The sequence below is a fragment of the Mus musculus genome, chromosome 4 (genome assembly GCF_000001635.26).
Source record: "Mus musculus strain C57BL/6J chromosome 4, GRCm38.p6 C57BL/6J".
Lineage (NCBI taxonomy): Eukaryota > Metazoa > Chordata > Mammalia > Rodentia > Muridae > Mus > Mus musculus.
In genome coordinates, this window is record NC_000070.6 from 112,416,938 (window position 1) to 112,434,841 (window position 17,904).

The 17,904-nt window shown below is 37.8% G+C and overlaps 1 protein-coding gene across 1 annotated transcript in view; it reads right to left on the reverse strand.

Moving 5' to 3' along the window:
* Window positions 1–17,048, reverse strand: part of Skint9 (selection and upkeep of intraepithelial T cells 9) — a 48,017-nt gene extending 30,969 nt beyond the window's left edge. Inside the window, exons 1-2 of the mRNA NM_177864.3 lie at window positions 16,982–17,048; window positions 2,160–2,240 (exon numbers count right to left, since the gene is read on the reverse strand). Of these exons, the coding sequence (NP_808532.1) occupies window positions 2,160–2,235 (76 nt within the window). The 5' untranslated portion in view covers window positions 2,236–2,240; window positions 16,982–17,048. The remainder of the gene's footprint in view (window positions 1–2,159; window positions 2,241–16,981) is intronic.
* Between the last annotated feature and the right edge of the window lie 856 nt (window positions 17,049–17,904).

Sequence of the window (17,904 nt, forward strand, 5' to 3'; positions counted from 1 at the left end):
TAATATCCAATATGTACAAAAAAAAAAAAACCTTAAGAAATCACAGTCCAAAGAACCAAATAACCCTATTAAAAACGAGGTACATAGCTAAACAAAGAATTCTTAAATGAGGAATCTTGAATGGCCAAGAAGCATTTAGAGAAATGTTCTACATTTTTAGTCATCAGGGAAATGCAAATCAATATGACCCTGAGACTCTATCTCACACCAGTCAAAATGGCTAAGATCAAAATGGTGAGAGCAGATGCTGGTAAAGATGTAGGGAAAGAAGAACAATTCTCCATTGCTGGTGGAATTGCAAGCAAGTACAACCAGTTTGGAACTCAGTCCTGTAGTTCCTCAGATAATTGAAAATAGTTCCATCTCAGGACCCAGATATAACACTTGTAAGCATATGCCCAAAAGTGTTCTAATGTATAATGAGGACACATACTCTCCTATGTTCATAGTAGCCTTATTTATAATAGCCAGAAGGTGAAAACAACCCAGATATCCCTCAAGAGAGGCATGGATACAGAAAAGGTGGTGTATTAACACAATGGAGCTCTGCTCGGCTATCCCAATGACTTAATAATATTCACATGCAAATTGATGGAACCAGAAAATATCATCCTGAGTGAGGTAATCCAGTTACAAAAGAACATACATGGTATGTACTCACTGATAAGGGAATATTAGCCAAAATCTCATAATACCCAAGATACAACTCACAGAGCATTTGAAACCCAAGAAAAATGAAGACCAAAGTATGGATGCTTCAGTACTACTTAGAAGGAGAATCAAAATCATCATTCGAGGTAGAGGGATAGAGGGACCTGGGAGGGACAGTGGAGAGGAAAGGAAAAGGGGGGCAGGATTATTTATGGGAGTAGACTGGGGATGGGGAATTCCTAATAGATGGTTAGGAATTTGAATGGAGGTATGTAGCAGTGGGGGATAGGGAACTGGGGTAGTCACTAGAAAGTCCCAGATACCAGGGATCCAAGAGGTTCCAGGACCCAATAGGGATGACATTAGCCAAAATACTCAACAAAGGGAAGATAGAACCTGCAGAGACTGTATCCAGTGCATAGGCACAGCACCTGTTTGAGGAATGAGACTACCCACCCATCTCAAAAATTTTAACCCCGAATTGCTCTTGTCTAAAGAAAATGAAGGGAAAAAGAGTGGAGCAGAGACTGAAGGAAAGGCCATCCAGAGTCTTCCCCATCTAGGGATCCATCCCATCTGCAGACACCAAATCCAGACACTATTGCAGATGCCAAGAAGAGCTTGCTGAGAGGAGTCTGGTATAGCTGTCTCTTGAGTGGATCTCCCAGAACCTGACCAATACAGATGCACATAAACAGTTGTTTAAAGCCAGCCATGGGACTGAGCACAGGGACACTAATGGAGGAATTAAGGGAAGAACGGAAGGAGCTGAAGGGGTTAGAAACCCAACAGGAAGAGCAACAATATCAACCAACCAGAACCCACCTCACCCAAGAACTCCTAGGGACTAGACCACTAACCAAAGAGTACAACTGGAGGTACCTATAGCTCCAACTGCATATGTAGCAGAGGATTGCCTTATCTAGCTTCAATGGGAGGGAAGCCACTTGGTCCCATGAAGGCTTGATGTCCTATAATAGTGAAATGCTAGGAAAGTGAAGCAGGGTGTATGTGGGGGGGTCTTGGAGAGCACCCTCATAGAATCAGGGGGGGGGGTGGGATAGGGAGTTTGCAGAGGGGAAATTGGGAAGGGGGATAATCTAAATAAAAAAAATAATCTTTTTTTTTTTTTTTTTTTTTTTTTTTTTTAAGACTGAGCCTGCCTTTGTCATTCTGAGAATTACACAATGGACTCTACTCCTTCCTGCTGAACTTTTGACAGTTTTTAAGGCAGAGATAATCATTTGTCTTCAGTTTTATGAGTCCACCATGCCCCAACAGATAATCTGAAATATGTGGCCACACAGAACACCCTGGTTAAAAGGCGGTGGGTTACAAAACAAAGCAAAGAGCATAATTGTGAGAAGGGGACATTTCAGGAGGAGAAGGAATGACAAGTGTGAAAGGAGAATAAGAGTATTGGAGGCAAGTAAGCAGAATGCCTTCTGAACATGTATGAATTTGTCCAAGGACAAATTTCTTCAATACAAGTTGGGGGATGTCTCTACCTTGAGTGAGTACTGTGTTCTGTAAGAGAAGGAATGACATGAAGAATCCAGGTAAACAAGAAGCTGAGGACTCCATCACACCTGAAAAATTAAATTGGATATATGGCATCAAAAACAGGGCACTAGGAAACATTACAACACTTAAAAAAAGCAGTAAGAGGCCATTCTGAAATCCTAACTTTCAAGAAAATTCCCTTTTCAAGGAAAAGTATTAGTGACTGGTGCCACTCCCCTGAGGTGATCTTTTCTAGAGTTCTGTCTTGTTTTGCACTTGGCTCTGTGCTTTCAGGAGATTACCTTCACTGAAGGAAGTATTACTCATCCTTAAAGAAGAATGAAATCCTGTCATTTTCAGCAAAACAAATAGAACTGGAGGAGTAAATCAAGTCAGAAAGAGAAAAATTAATTTCATTGTGCATTTGTGGAACCAAACAATATGAACCTAGACAATTACTTCAGAAAAAGTCAACCTAAATAATTCCTTGAGAAGATCACAAAGATTCACCATTCCACACTTTCCATATATACACCAGTGTAAATCAGTACCTGTGAAAGGGGTAATGTTTTGATGCAAAATTGAAGTTACATTTTTTTTTACATTGAACATAATTTATATGGTGAAAAACGTTTAAAGTTTCATTGGTACAAATCATTGTATATTAATACAAAATTTGAAATTAATATTGTTACTTTTAGTTAGGCATTGTGCCTATGCAACTCATTTAAGAATGCAAGGCTTTGACCCAGTTGTTTGATACCTGCTATTAAAAACTGTTTAGGATGATTAAGTAATGCAAATTAAGGGCCAGATAGTAAACTCATGATTATATTAGATTCTGATTTAATTATAATGAAGAATTTTTAATATTATTCAATTAGAAATAACTAAGATAGTCATGGTTTAACAGTTCAGATATACTTTACATACATATTCTTTAAAAGCATCAAAAATCCAGAGAATACGGCCTTCATAATCATTTCATTATTATTAGATTTTTGACTAAGAGACATATCTGCTCATGACAATACCACCTTCAAAGTTTAAAGAAAATATTGAGCATCATAACTTCCATATAGAGTTGCTCCAGTTGTGACAAGGTAGCCACTGAGTAAGAATTGCCTTAATTCATCTATAGACAAAAACTAGTATCTAGAAAATGACATAAGATGTGGATAGTTGAAATCAAAGCTCTGCCAATACAAAGTAAACTATTCCTTCATCATTCCTGCTTCACTTAAGGACTGTCAAATTGGTTTTGGGCTAGAAGGCTGAAGACAGATGCTCCAATGTTTTGATGAATGGAGCCTGTCCAGGTAGTCAGTTGTCTCTGCAATTTGCTTTAGTTTTGGAACCTATGTTTTTCTACATCCTATTGTATTCAGGTTATATTTAACTTGTGATAGAACCTCTGACAATGTTGAAAATGAGTTATAGTCCCATAATCATACTTAAGTTGTTTAGCATTGAGGAAGATTGTGTAGATTTTAAAGGATGGTTTTTCAGATATTAATGCAAGTTAAAATCAAAACATAATTGAGGTTTATGATTATAAACTCTTTAAGTTAGGATAGATGTTAGAGTAGTATATCCAACTTGACAAGATAGATGGACTGGGTGTTATTGATGTGTATCATACCTCATAGTTTATATAACTGTTATAATTATATTCAAGTGTATCTGAGAGAACAGGCCTTTTTATTGGATGAAAAAGGTGGTCTCTTCTGGATTTGGTTAATACTTGCATTATGGATTTCCAAAATCACAAGAGAAATCCACTTGTGAGATGCTGAGGATCCCTGTCCCCACCTGGTTCTGACTGGTAATTAAAGTTGCTGGTGGCTAATGGCTGAGCAAGGAGACAGAGGCAGTACTTTTGAATTCAGGGTCAAGGGACCAAGGAAGTGGAAAGACCATGCCAGGAAAGGAATAAGATCCAAACTTGAGAGCAGCAAGAAAAAAGGCATACTAATCATGTAAGATCCAGTGAAGAGAGGCCACCATCCTTCACCATGTTTGAGTCTAGGGTTACAAAGATGGAATATATATTTTAGTAATAACTCAAGAGTATTGGAAGGGAAATGTTAGTAATATTGACATTTAGGCAAGGTCCATCCAAGGAGCTTTTTTTTTCCATTTTTTATTAGGTATTTAGCTCATTTACATTTCCAATGCTATACCAAAAGTCCCTCATACCCACACACCCCCACTCCCCTACCCACCCACTCCCCCTTTTTGGCCCTGGCGTTCCCCTGTACTGGGGCATATAAAGTTTGCGTGTCCAATGGGCCTCTCTTTCCAGTGATGGCCGACTAGGCCATCTTTTGACACATATGCAGCTAGAGTAAAGAGCTCCGGGGTACTGGTTAGTTCATAATGTTGTTCCACCTATAGGGTTGCAGATCCCTTTAGCTCCTTGGCTACTTTCTCTAGCTCATACATTAGGAGCCCTGTGATCCATCCAATAGCTGACTGTGAGCATCCACTTCTATGTTTGCTAGGCCCCAGCATAGTCTCACAAGAGACAGCTACATCTGGGTCCTTTCAATAAAATCTTGCTAGTGTATGCAATGGTGTCAGCGTTTGGATGCTGATTATGGGGTGGATCCCTGGATATGGCAGTCTCTACACGGTCCATCCTTTCATCTCAGCTCCAAACTTTGTCTCTGGAACTCCTTCCATGGGTGTTTTGTTCCCAATTCTAAGGAGGGGCATAGTGTCCACACTTCAGTCTTCATTTTTCTTGAGTTTCATGTGTTTAGCAAATTGTATCTTATATCTTGGGTATCCTAGGTTTTGGGCTAATATCCACTTATCAGTGAGTACATATTGTGTGAGTTCTTTGTGAATGTGTTACCTCACTCAGGATGATGCCCTCCAGGTCCATCCATTTGGCTAGGAATTTCATAAATTCATTCTTTTAAATAGCTGAGTAGTACTCCATTGTGTAGATGTACCACATTTTCTGTATCCATTCCTCTATTGAGGGGCATCTGGGTTCTTTCCAGCTTCTGGCTATTATAAATAAGGCTGCTATAAACATAGTGGAGCATGTGTCCTTCTTACCAGTTGGGGCATCTTCTGGATATATGCCCAGGAGAGGTACTGCTGGATCCTCCGGTAGTACTATGTCCAATTTTCTGAGAAACCGCCAGACTGATTTCCAGAGTGGTTGTACAAGCCTGCAATCCCACCAAGAATGGAGGAGTGTTCCTCTTTCTCCACATCCACGCCAGCATCTGCTGTCACCTGAATTTTTGATCTTAGCCATTCTGACTGGTGTGAGGTGGAATCTCAGGTTTGTTTTGATTTGCATTTCCCTGATGATTAAGGATGTTGGACATTTTTTCAGGTGCTTCTCTGCCATTCAGTATTCCTCAGGTGAGAATTCTTTGTTCAGTTCTGAGCCCCATTTTTTAATGGGGTTATTTGATTTTCTGAAGTCCACCTTCTTGAGTTCTTTATATATGTTGGAAATTAGTCCCCTATCTGATTTAGGATAGGTAAAGATCCTTTCCCAATCTGTTGGTGGTCTTTTTGTCTTATTGACGGTGTCTTTTGCCTTGCAGAAACTTTGGAGTTTCATTAGGTCCCATTTGTCAATTCTCGATCTTACAGTACAAGCCATTGCTGTTCTGTTCAGGAACTTTTCCCCTGTGCCCATATCTTCAAGGCTTTTCCCCACTTTCTCCTCTATAAGTTTCAGTGTCTTTGGTTTTATGTGAAGTTCCTTGATCCACTTAGATTTGACCTTAGTACAAGGAGATAAGTATGGATCAATTCACATTTTTCTACACGATAACAACCAGTTGTGCCAGCACCAATTGTTGAAAACGCTGTCTTTCTTCCACTGGATGGTTTTAGCTCCCTTGTCGAAGATCAAGTGATCATAAGTGTGTGGGTTCATTTCTGTGTCTTCAATTCTATTCCATTGGTCTACTTGTCTGTCTCTGTACCAGTACCATGCAGTTTTTCTCACAATTGCTCTGTAGTAAAGCTTTAGGTCAGGCATGGTGATTCCACCAGAGGTTCTTTTATCCTTGAGAAGACTTTTTGCTATCCTAGGTTTTTTGTTATTCCAGATGAATTTGCAAATTGCTCCTTCTAATTCGTTGAAGAATTGAGTTGGAATTTTGATGGGGATTGCATTGAATCTGTAGATTGCTTTTGGCAAGATAGCCATTTTTACAAGGTTGATCCTGCCAATCCATGAGCATGGGAGATCTTTCCATCTTCTGAGATCTTCTTTAATTTCTTTCTTCAGAGATTTGAAGTTTTTATCATACAGATCTTTCACTTCCTTAGTTAGAGTCACGCCAAGATATTTTATATTATTTGTGACTATTGAGAAGGGTGTTGTTTCCCTAATTTCTTTCTCAGCCTGTTTATTCTTTGTACAGAGAAAGGCCATTGACTTGTTTGAGTTTATTTTATATCCAGCTACTTCACCGAAGCTGTTTATCATGTTTAGGAGTTCTCTGGTAGAATTTTTAGGGTCACTTATATATACTATCATATTATCTGCAAAAAGTGATATTTTGACTTCCTCTTTTCCAATTTGTATCCCCTTGATCTCCTTTTGTTGTCGAATTTCTCTGGCTAATATTTCAAGTACTATGTTGAAAAGTTAGGGAGGAAGTGGGCAGCCTTGTCTAGTCCCTGATTTTAGTGGGATTGCTTCCAGCTTCTCTCCATTTACTTTGATGTTGGCTACTGGTTTGCTCTAGATTGCTTTTATCATGTTTAGGTATGGGCCTTGAATTCCTGATCTTTCCAAAACTTTTATCATGAATGGGTGTTGGATCTTGTCAAATGCTTTTTCTGCATCTAACGAGATGATCATGTGGTTTTTGTCTTTGAGTTTGTGTATATAATGGATTACATTGATGGATTTTCATATATTACACCATCCCTGCATCCCTGGAATAAAACCTACTTGGTCAGGATGGATGATTGCTTTAATGTGTTCTTGGATTCGGTTAGCAAGAATTTTATTGAGGATTTTTGCATCAATATTCATAAGAGAAATTGGTCTGAAGTTCTCTATCTTTGTTGGGTCTTTCTGTGTTTTAGGTATCAGAGTAATAGTGGCTTCATAAAATGAGTTGGGTAAAGTACCTTCTACTTCTATTTTGTGAAATAGATTGTGCAGAACTGGAATTAGATCTTCTTTGAAGGTCTGATAGAACTCTGCACTAAACCCATCTGGTCCTGGGCTTTTTTTTTTGGCTGGGAGACTATTAATAACTGCTTCTATTTCTTTAGGTGATATGGGACTGTTTAGATGGTCTACTTGATCCTGATTCAACTTTGGTACCTGGTATCTGTTCAGAAATTTGTCCATATCGTCCAGGTTTTCCAGTTTTGTTGAGTGTAGCCTTTTGTAGAAGGATTTGATGGTGATTTGGATTTCTTCACGATCTGTTGTTATGTCTCCCTTTTCATTTCTGATTTTGTTAATTAGGATTTTGTCCCTGTGACCTTTAGTGAGTCTAGCTAAGGGTTTATCTATCTTGTTGATTTTCTCAAAGAACCAACTCCTCGTTTGGTTAATTCTTTGAATAGTTCTTCTTGTTTCCACTTGGTTGATTTCACCCCTGAGTTTGATTATTTCCTGCCGTCTACTCCTCTTGGGTGAATTTGTTTCCTTTTTTTCTAGAGCTTTTAGATGTGTTGTCAAGCTGCTAGTATGTGCTCTCTCCCGTTTCTTCTTGGAGGTACTCAGAGCTATGAGTTTCCCTCTTAGAAATGCTTTCATTGTGTCCCATAGTTTTGGGTACGTTGTGGCTTCATTTTCATTAAACTCTAAAAAGTCTTTAATTTCTTTCTTTATTCCTTCCTTGACCAAGATATCATTGAGAAGAGTGTTGTTCAGTTTCCACGTGAATGTTGGCTTTCCATTATTTATGTTGTTATTGAAGAACGGTCTTAAGCCATGGTGGTCTTATAGGATACATGGGACAATTTCAATATTTTTGTGTCTGTTGAGGCCTGTTTTGTTACCAATTATATGGTCATTTTTGGAGAAGGTCCCGTGAGGTGCTGAGAAGAAGTTATATCCTTTTGTTATAGGATAAAATGTTCTGTAGATATCTGTCAGGTCCATTTGTTTCATAACTTCTGTTAGTTTCACTTTGTCCCTGTTTAGTTTCTCTTTCCACGATCTGTCCATTGATGAAAGTGGTTTGTTGAAGTCTCCCACTATTATTGTGTGAGGTGCAACGTGTGCTTTGAGATTTACTAAAGTGTCTTTAATGAATGTGGCTGAACTTGCATTTGGAGCGTAGATATTCAGAATTGTGACTTCCTCTTGGAGGATTTTACCTTTGATGAGTATGAAGTGTCCCTCCTTGTCTTTTTTGATAACTTTGGGTTGGAAGTCGATTTTATCCGATATTAAAATGGCTACTCCAGCTTGTTTCTTCAGACCATTCGCTTGGAAAATTTTTTCCAGACTTTCACTCTGAGGTAGTGTCTGTCTTTTTCCCTGAGATGGGTTTCCTGTAAGCAGCAGAATGTTGGGTCCTGTTTGTATAGCCAGTCTGTTAGTCTATGTCTTTTTATTGGGGAGTTGAGACCATTGATATTAAGAGATATTAAGGAAAAGTAATTGTTGCTTCCTGTTATTTTTGTTGTTATGTTGGCATTCTGTTCTTGTGGCTGTCTTCTTTTAGTTTTGTTGAGGGATTATCTTCTTGTTTTTTCTAGGGTGTGGTTCCCGTCCTTGTATTGGTTTTTTTTCTGTTATTATCCTTTGAAGGGCTGGATTCATGGAGAGATAATGGGTGAATTTAGTTTTGTCGTGGAATACTTTGGTTTCTCCATCTATGGTAATTGAGAGTTTGGCTGGGTATAGTAGTCTGGGCTGGAATTTGTGTACTCTTAGTGTCTGTATAACATCTGTCCAGGCTCTTCTGGCTTTCATAGTCTCTGGTGAAAAATCTGGTGTAATTGTGATAGGCTTGCCTTTATATGTTACTTGACCTTTTTCCCTTACTGCTTTTAGTATTCTATCTTTATTTAGTGCATTTGATGTTCTGATTATCATGTGTCGGGAGGAATTTCCTTTCTGGTCCAGTCTATTTGGAGTTCTGTAGGCTTCTTGTATGTTCATGGGCATCTCTTTCTTTAGATTTGGGAAGTTTTCTTCAATAATTTTGTTGAAGATGTTTGCTGGTCCTTTGAGTTGAAAATCTTCATTCTCATCCACTCCTATTATGTGTAGTTTTGGTCTTCTCATTGTGTCCTATATTTCCTGGATGTTTTGAGTTAGGATCTTTTTGCATTTTCCATTTTCTTTGATTGTTGTGCCGATGTTCTCTATGGAATCTTCTGCACCTGAGATTCTCTCTTCCATGTCTTGTATTCTGTTGCTGATGCTGGCATCTATGGTTCCAGATTTCTTTCCTAGGGTTTCTATCTCCAGCATTGCCTCACTTTGGGTTTTCTTTATTGTGTCTACTTCCCTTTTTAGGTTTAGTATGGTTTTGTTCATATCACCTCTTTGGTTGTGTTTTCCTGTTTTTCTTTAAGGACTTGTAATTCTTTAGCAGTGTTCTCCTGTATTTCTTTAAGTGATTTATTAAATTCCTTCTTTATGTCCTCTACCATCATCATGAGAAATGCTTTTAAATCCAGGTCTACCTTTTCAGGTGTGTTAGGATGCCCTGGACTGGGCGAAGTGGGAGTGCTGGGTTCTGATGATGGTGAGTGGTCTTGGTTCCTGTTAGTAGGATTCTTACGTTTACCTTTCGCCATCTGGCAATCTCTGGAGTTAGTTGTTATAGTTGTCTTTGTTTAGAGATTGTTCCTCTGTTGATTTTGTTACCCTCTATCAGCAGACGTGGGAGACTAGCTCTCTCCTCTGAATTTCAGTGGTCAGAGCAGTCTCTGCAGTTAAGGTCTCCTTTTTCAGGGAAGGTGCACAGTTATCTGGTGTTTGGAACTCCTCCTGGCTGAAGATGAAGGCCCAAAACAGGATCTTTCCCAGAAGCTGTGTTGCTTTGGCCAGGAAGGTGGCCGGTTGTCTGGAGCCGAAGATGGCGTCGCTTCAGAAGCTCTGTGGCTCTAGCCTGTCCCAGAAACGGCTGGCCTCTGTATTCCACACCATCACTCGTGCAGCCTGCCCTCCGCGGAGTCCAGGAGCCAATGAGGCTCCCGCTGGGGCGGGCCTGAGGCACAAACCTTTAGGGCTGGCGGACCCCTGTGCACTCACCAGGAAGGTGGCCGGTTGTCTGGAGCCGAAGATGGCACTGCCTCCAATTGAGCTTTTTAAGAAATATTAAATATAAGGCTGCATGTGTGTACATTTGAGTATCCTGAGCATTGGAGCAGGTGGTGAGGAACTTGCCCCATCATTGCCATGGTGGTTACAGCAGATTAATCACTACTACAACAGATAGATACATAGACAGACAGATAGACAGAAAGACAGAGAGACAGATATTTAATTGTATCTGTTGAGAGAGCCTACACACCACATTTCAGTATCACTGAGCATATATAGCACCTGACAGATTCTCTAAATATCATTTCACTCAATAGTCCATGGGTATTTGGTCAAATAACTAATGCTAGTGCCATAGTATGAAAAGAAAAAAAGTTGATCATAGAATTAGAATAAAAGGAATACATTGGGGATTTGGGGCACACTGGCTAAATTAAGGACAACTTACTTTTGAAATAAATATCATAAAATGGTTTATATCAGTCCAATAAAACAGTCATGAGTTAAAATGGATAGAAACAAATAGATTTAAATAAAAGAAAAATGGGAAAAGTCAAAATAATTTCCTTAGAATACAATATCAACTTATAAAATAATAAAATGTTGAAATTAGTTTGCAGGATTATCTTCTCAATCAAAATCCACTCAGGTTTCTAAACCTCCTTCCATCATCTACTCACTTTCCTACAAAAGTTTTAGGGGAAAAATCTTCATTTTAACAGGGATTTTCCTCTTTGATACTTTATTATCTCCTGTGGTTATGTCATCCAGTATGTAGTCTGATAGCAAGAAACAATTCTGTCAGTACAGTTCCGTTAGAATTCTTCTCATCCCTTTTTCACTCTAGAAATTCTTTACCCACTAATATTAATATGTCCTTGGCTATAAACTCCCATTTGCTCATATTGTATTCAGTTGAGTCTCATCTAATCTCACTCAAAATCTTATTGTATTTGTCCTCTTTATTATTATTATTATTATTTTTTAATCATAAGGGTCCTGAGTAAAGTCTGTCCTAACACGCTTTAACAAATATGATGGAATTATTTTTCTAAAAATCTCCTTTCACTCCTATGATACTAATAATTAATTTAGCAAGAAACACAAATAAACACAAAAACTAGTAGGTAAAACAGAAATGAGATTTTATTGTAGTAACAATGGATTACCCCAACTGTGGGTTGCCTTAGCCGAGATGCCTAACAGTAGGGACATGGTACCTGAACAGGCCATCTCCTGTAACCAGGCAGGACCTCCAATGGAAGGATAGGGCCCCCATCAACCACAACATTTTCTACCCAAAATTTATCCTGTCTAAGAAATTCAGGGATGGAGCAACAATAACTGGCCACACTCAAAACCCACCACATATGCAAGCACCTATCCCTAACATTACTAATGATACTCTGCTATGCTTGCAGACAGGTGCCTAACATAACTGTCCTCATAGAGGTTCTACTCAACAGCAAGCTGAAATAGAAGCAGATACCCATAGCCAAACATTAGATGGAGCTGGTGGATACTTATAGAGGAGAGGATTGAAGGCCTAGAAGTAGATGGGTGCCCCACAGGCAGACAAACATAGTCAACAAACCTGGATCCCTGGGAGCTCTCAGAATCTTAGTCACCAACCAAAGAATATATATATGGACTGAAACAACCTCCTCCTTGACCCCTACCGCCCCCCCCCCACATATGTAGCAGACAGGCAGCTCAGTCTTCATGGTTTCCCTTTCTGACCTCAATGAGAGAGGATGCATCTAATCTGGCAGAGACTTGATGTGCCAGGATGGGGAGACACCCCGTGGGTGTCCCACCTTCTAAGAGAGGAGTAGGTGAGGGGAGAAATAACTTGGTGTGGGAGGGGTCAGAGGGAGAGCAGCTTTTGAAATCTAAATTAACTAACTAACTAACTAACTAACTAACTAACTAACTAACTAATTAATTTAAAGTGGAGTACCCCTTAAAATAGTTACAAATAAAAGTTGTAGAGAATAGTTATCCTTATAGTAGAGAAATATGGTTGAAACCTTTTCAATCAATCAAAATGTCTAAACAAAAATTGTCTATGCCAATATCTAGTGGGTAAGATAACCATCTTTGATGGCCCAGGCCCTAATCAAAAAAGAGACTATACAAACCTAAACTGGTAGGAAACATAGAATATGCTTGTCCTATAATATTGAAAAGAAAACTTAGAAAATTTGTCAGACATAAAAAGACTTGAAAGATCTACATCATTATTGTCTTACATAATCCTTGATGAGATTATTTTTCTATAAAGAACATTGCATCAACATATTGTAAGACTGGAATGTATTTTCTGTGTATATTGAAGTTTTTGTACTGTTTTTGTGTGAAATAAAATTCTCAAGGGGAAAAAAAAACACTTCACCTGTACTAAATATGTACAAAGGTTTATAGATATTTAAAATTGGTTAAAATTTCTCTGATTTCATGAAGCTGGAGTGTTGCAGATAGGCATTTATTACCCAGTCTGTGTTTGACATAGCACTCTAGCAGCTATTAGTAAACGCCTTTTTAACAATGTGTAGACAGTGAAATTAAAAAGATGTTCAGTGGCTAAGAGCACATACTCTGTCACAAGTTCAATTTTTGCAAGTTTGATTCCCAGAACACCCATCAGATATCTCACAACCACCAGTAATTCCAGCTTCACCTTTGCAGGCACTGGCACTCACATGCACATACCTACATAGAGATAAAATAAAATAAAAATGTAATAATATATGAGCAGACCTGTAGCATCCACCAAAACCAAAGGCTTTATCAGATAGTATCTGAGGGCTGTAGAACTTTTCCCACATTGCTTATAAACTATATAGCTGATGGTCACACTAATATATAAGTAACTTTTTTATTTTATTAGATATTTTATTTATTTACATTTCAAATATTATCTCCATTTTTAGTTTTCCATCCTGAAACCCCCTATCCCATCCTCCCTACCCGTGCTTTTGTGAGGGTGCTCACTCACTCACTCCTGACTCCATGCCCTTACATTCCCCTACACAGGGGCATCAGGCCTTCACAGGACCAAGGGCCTCTCCTCCCAATGATGTCCTAAAAGGCCATCCTCTGATACCTATGCAGCTGGAGTCATGGCTTTCTCCATGTGTACTCTTTGGTTGGTGGTTTAGTTCCATTTTGGTTTATAGTTTCCTTTAACTGTTACTATATGAAACTGTTATCAAAATTTCATCTAAATTTGTATTCCAGGGCCATGGCCATTTATATTTGGCTGCAAAATAAATTTTCTCGTATTTTTTATAATGAAGTGGTTTTACATTGTTACTTAAAGCAGTGATGAATGTTTGAAAGTTATTTCAAAGTTTAACTTTTGAGAGACAGTTGCTCCCACACTAAAAGTAAGAAAGTAGTAAACCAGAAATTTATAGACTGGCAACACCCACGAAACAACTAAAGACATGAAGAAGTGATGAACGGGATTCTGGAAAGTGAGGGACTTTTTTGATGAGGAAAGTCCTGCAGGTGTTTTCACTTCTGATAAAATCATGAGAGAGGAAAAACAAAAATGAAAACAAAAACTGCCACAGTCATATGTGGGCTGGGATATTCTAACAGAGGAGCCTTCACGACAGAGTGGTCTGTCTGTACACATGCCAAGAATGCAAATGAAAGTGGATCGTGGGGACATAAACCTGTAATGTCAGTGTTAGGTGTAGGAGTGGAACTAGGTGATTCCCAGAGGCTTGTTGGCCAGCCAATCTAGCCAAACCAATGAAATTGAGATTCAGTGAGAAGTTCTGTGTGCTAAGTAAAATGGAAAGTTAGTGAGGTAAGTTCCTGATGTCGACTTCTGACCAGATACACACAAGCAAAAGCTCACACAGAAACACACAGATACAAACCTACATGCATATAAACACACACAAACATACATACACATATATAAACACACACACACACATATATATATATATATATATATATATATATACACACACACACACACATATAAACACACATACAAACACAGACACACACAGAGGAAACAAAATTAATTTAGCATTGAGTACTATAATTAGAACATTAAATTTAAAATATTATTAGCTGCATTTGTAGCAGAAGATTGCCTAGTTGGCCATCACTGGGAAGAAAGGACCCTTGGTATTGCAAACTTTATATGCCCCAGTACAGGGGAACCCCAGGGCCAAGAAGTGGGAGTGGGTGGGTAGGGGAGCAGGGCAGGGGGAAGATATAGAGAACTTTCGGGATACCATTTGAAATGTAAATAAAGAAAATATCTTATAAAAAAAGAACCATAAAAAGAAAAAAAAAGAATAAAATATTATTAAATATTAGGTCAAAATATAATTTCTAAATACATCAAAAATACATATATAGAAAGAAGTCTAATAAAATGAGGATAGGATTCACACAATGAGAACTATTAAATATTGTTTAGAGAAGTTAAAGAGCCATATTAATGCAAAGCTGTAACAATTCATAGATTAACAAAGTATTGTTTATAAATTTACTGTTAATTTTTACCTATACATTAAATTTAATCCCAAAATCTAAACAGATATTTGTAAGGAAGTTGGTATAGTGCACATATAATTTTGTGGGAAAGCTCAGGATACTAATTATCCATAAATATCTGTTTTCTCAAAGGCTCGATATTTATTTATTTATTTTTCTAAGGCATAGTAATTCTATGTTGCCAAGGACAGCTTGAACTCCTTGGATCAAGCTATCATCTAATATCAGAATTGATTAAATCATTTTCAAAAATGCATATTTATGGTGTATACTAACTGAGTCTATGATGGAAGTATGCTCAGGATGTAAAACTAGGCACATTGACTGCACCACCTGGCAAAACTAAACCAATGGCCTAATATATCAAATCCATAGTTTTAGGGAAGTGTATACTAACTAACATACTATACTAATCTTGCTTGCTTATTGGTTTCTATAGAACTACTTCTGGCTAACTGTTCTTGTTAACTGAACAATGTCAACCCAGAGCATAGTTTTTGTACTTTAAACTCACCCTGAGAAAGGCTCAGTGCTGCATTGGGATCACAAGCATCCAGTTTAATCACCAGCTAGCTAATAAAAAACCTCCTATTGGCATAAACCCATGTTCAGGCAGTCTTATCTCATGAATATACCATAACACTATCATTCTTAGATAAATTTACAGAATTGTACTGATTTATATGTTAATATTTACAGCACAGGTTTTTGTTTGGTGTTGTATCTGTTCATTATAGACATTAGTATTTTAAAAATGAATCATCTATGATTTAGATGAATCAGACCCATTTGTCTAATGCTTTAGTAACTTCGACTAGGGTGTCCAAGAGACCATGCCCAACAGGAACAGAGCAGCCCCAGATATGCCTATGGTAAACACTGGCTATTATTCCCAGACTCAAGATGGCCACTGTCCCTCACCTCTGCACATTACCTACAAGAGCCCTTGAGCCTCTGAGGGATCCTACATGTTCACAGAAGCTGACAGCCAATCCTTACCTTCAAGCTCCATGGAACTATCAGTACCATAGTCTCAGTTCTATAAGCAGGTGCAATACGTGACTAAGGTAATAGGTAATCCAGGAAATATGTAACTATACCTATCAATGTGGACCAAAGGTCTGACTACAGTCATTTATTACCAGCATAGTTGTCCAAGGTTTGCTACTAGGTAGGAAACCTCAACAATCAAGTGAACTAGGTGCTTCATCCTATGGATATCAATTGGCCTTTATTCAGAACAACTCTAGTGTTTGTTCAATGAAGAAAAGAAGTTTTGTCATCTCAAAAAATTTAAAAAAATGTATTTTCCCTTATTCTTCTCTTCCTATGAAGTCATTGATTGCACAGCTTCTATTACTAAAGACTAACCATCTATGGATCTTCCACTATTACTTATATTGGATCACATCTTCCACACAGAAAAGAATACTTAATTTTCACTGAGTTAGATAATTAACATAAAAGATATCTTGTTGAGGAAGCAATACAAGCATGCTTCTAATGATCTCTTCTCAGGGTTCTAGATTACAAATCTGTAGTTTAAACAATCATTGCTGATCAAAAAACATGCTATTCTAAGAAACATGTACATGTTCATAAAACAGATGTACATCTACAAGTAGGGTTTGAATGTGTCCTTTCTGTAATTTTCAGATTGTTTCACCACTGACATTTGGCATCTTAGATTTCTAACAAGGTAACATGTTGAACCTGAGGGAGTCTGGTTTAAACATTTTGGGCCATGTGGAAAAGAATAAACTATTGTCTTGAAGACAAACAAGCATCTTAGTGTTCTGTTTTCATTAATTTTTAATAACCTACAGAAGAGAAGGCAACATACATTCGGAAACTACCTTTATCAGCATATATTTCCCTCAGAACTAAGTGTGAAATGCTTACATTGATCTTTGCAAGCTTTCTTCAAGCTTTCCATTAGAAAACTTCTTTTCTTAGATAATACACAGTAGGAGCCAATGTAGTAGGAAAATTAGAATTAAAAAATAATTTACAGTCTACACCCTACAAATAGTAACCATCACATTGTAAGCAAAATATTAGATTACTCACCCAAATGTGGTTTAATCAATGCAATAATGTCAGCATGCCTTGCTTCCTCCTTGTTCTCAGAAACAATAACCTGGAAGCCAATGCTACTGTGTTAAAAGAAAGCAAAAGGGCAGAGCTAAACTAGCAGCCAGCTCATTTACACTGCATAATTCAAATTAGAAAACCTGAGCCATGCCAAGGAAAGGCAGCACTATAAACAAAATGCCTTTATGAAAATCAGTCTAAGGAAAGGCAGCACTATAAACAAAATGCCTTTATGAAAGTCAGTCTATCAGCTCTGTTTCTGAATAAAGGAAATCCTCTCACTTTGTTAAGTAACTATTGAAGGTGTGCTAATACAAGATAGTATTTTGACATATAAAATCTGAATTGCCACAATCAAGCTAATTTGCACATGTATTACCTTTTATATAATCTTTTTGTGGTAGATATACATGAGACCAATGTACTAGGCACAAATTTAAGTATGTGAAATGTAGCCACCTTGCATAAAACTTAGTCATCTTTCACAGCTAACAAGTTGATTAGTTGTTACCTCATCTTGTTCTTTTCCTAGTTCATTGCAAATATGGCAAATATTGATGGTCTACTCCCTACTTTTTATACATTTGAGTGTTTTACTTTGCTTCTGTGAGTGAAATTAAGTATTTGTCTTTCTAAGTCTGGTGGACATATCGCATCAACAACACTAGATGCCAGCTATGGATCTACAGGTTTTAATTTTTTTCCCCTGTGTTTTGTCTTTCTTCAGTTTCATAGTGCCTTGTTATACTGGTATTTCTCTCAGAATGAGAATGTTTATTGTGTTCTGCATTACACAATCACAGCTAAGAGTAGCTTTGAGCTTTAGCAAAGACTTTGAACTCACATTTTCTTTCAAAAGAATATTAGTACTGAGAAGAACTTGGAGACTCTAGAGATGG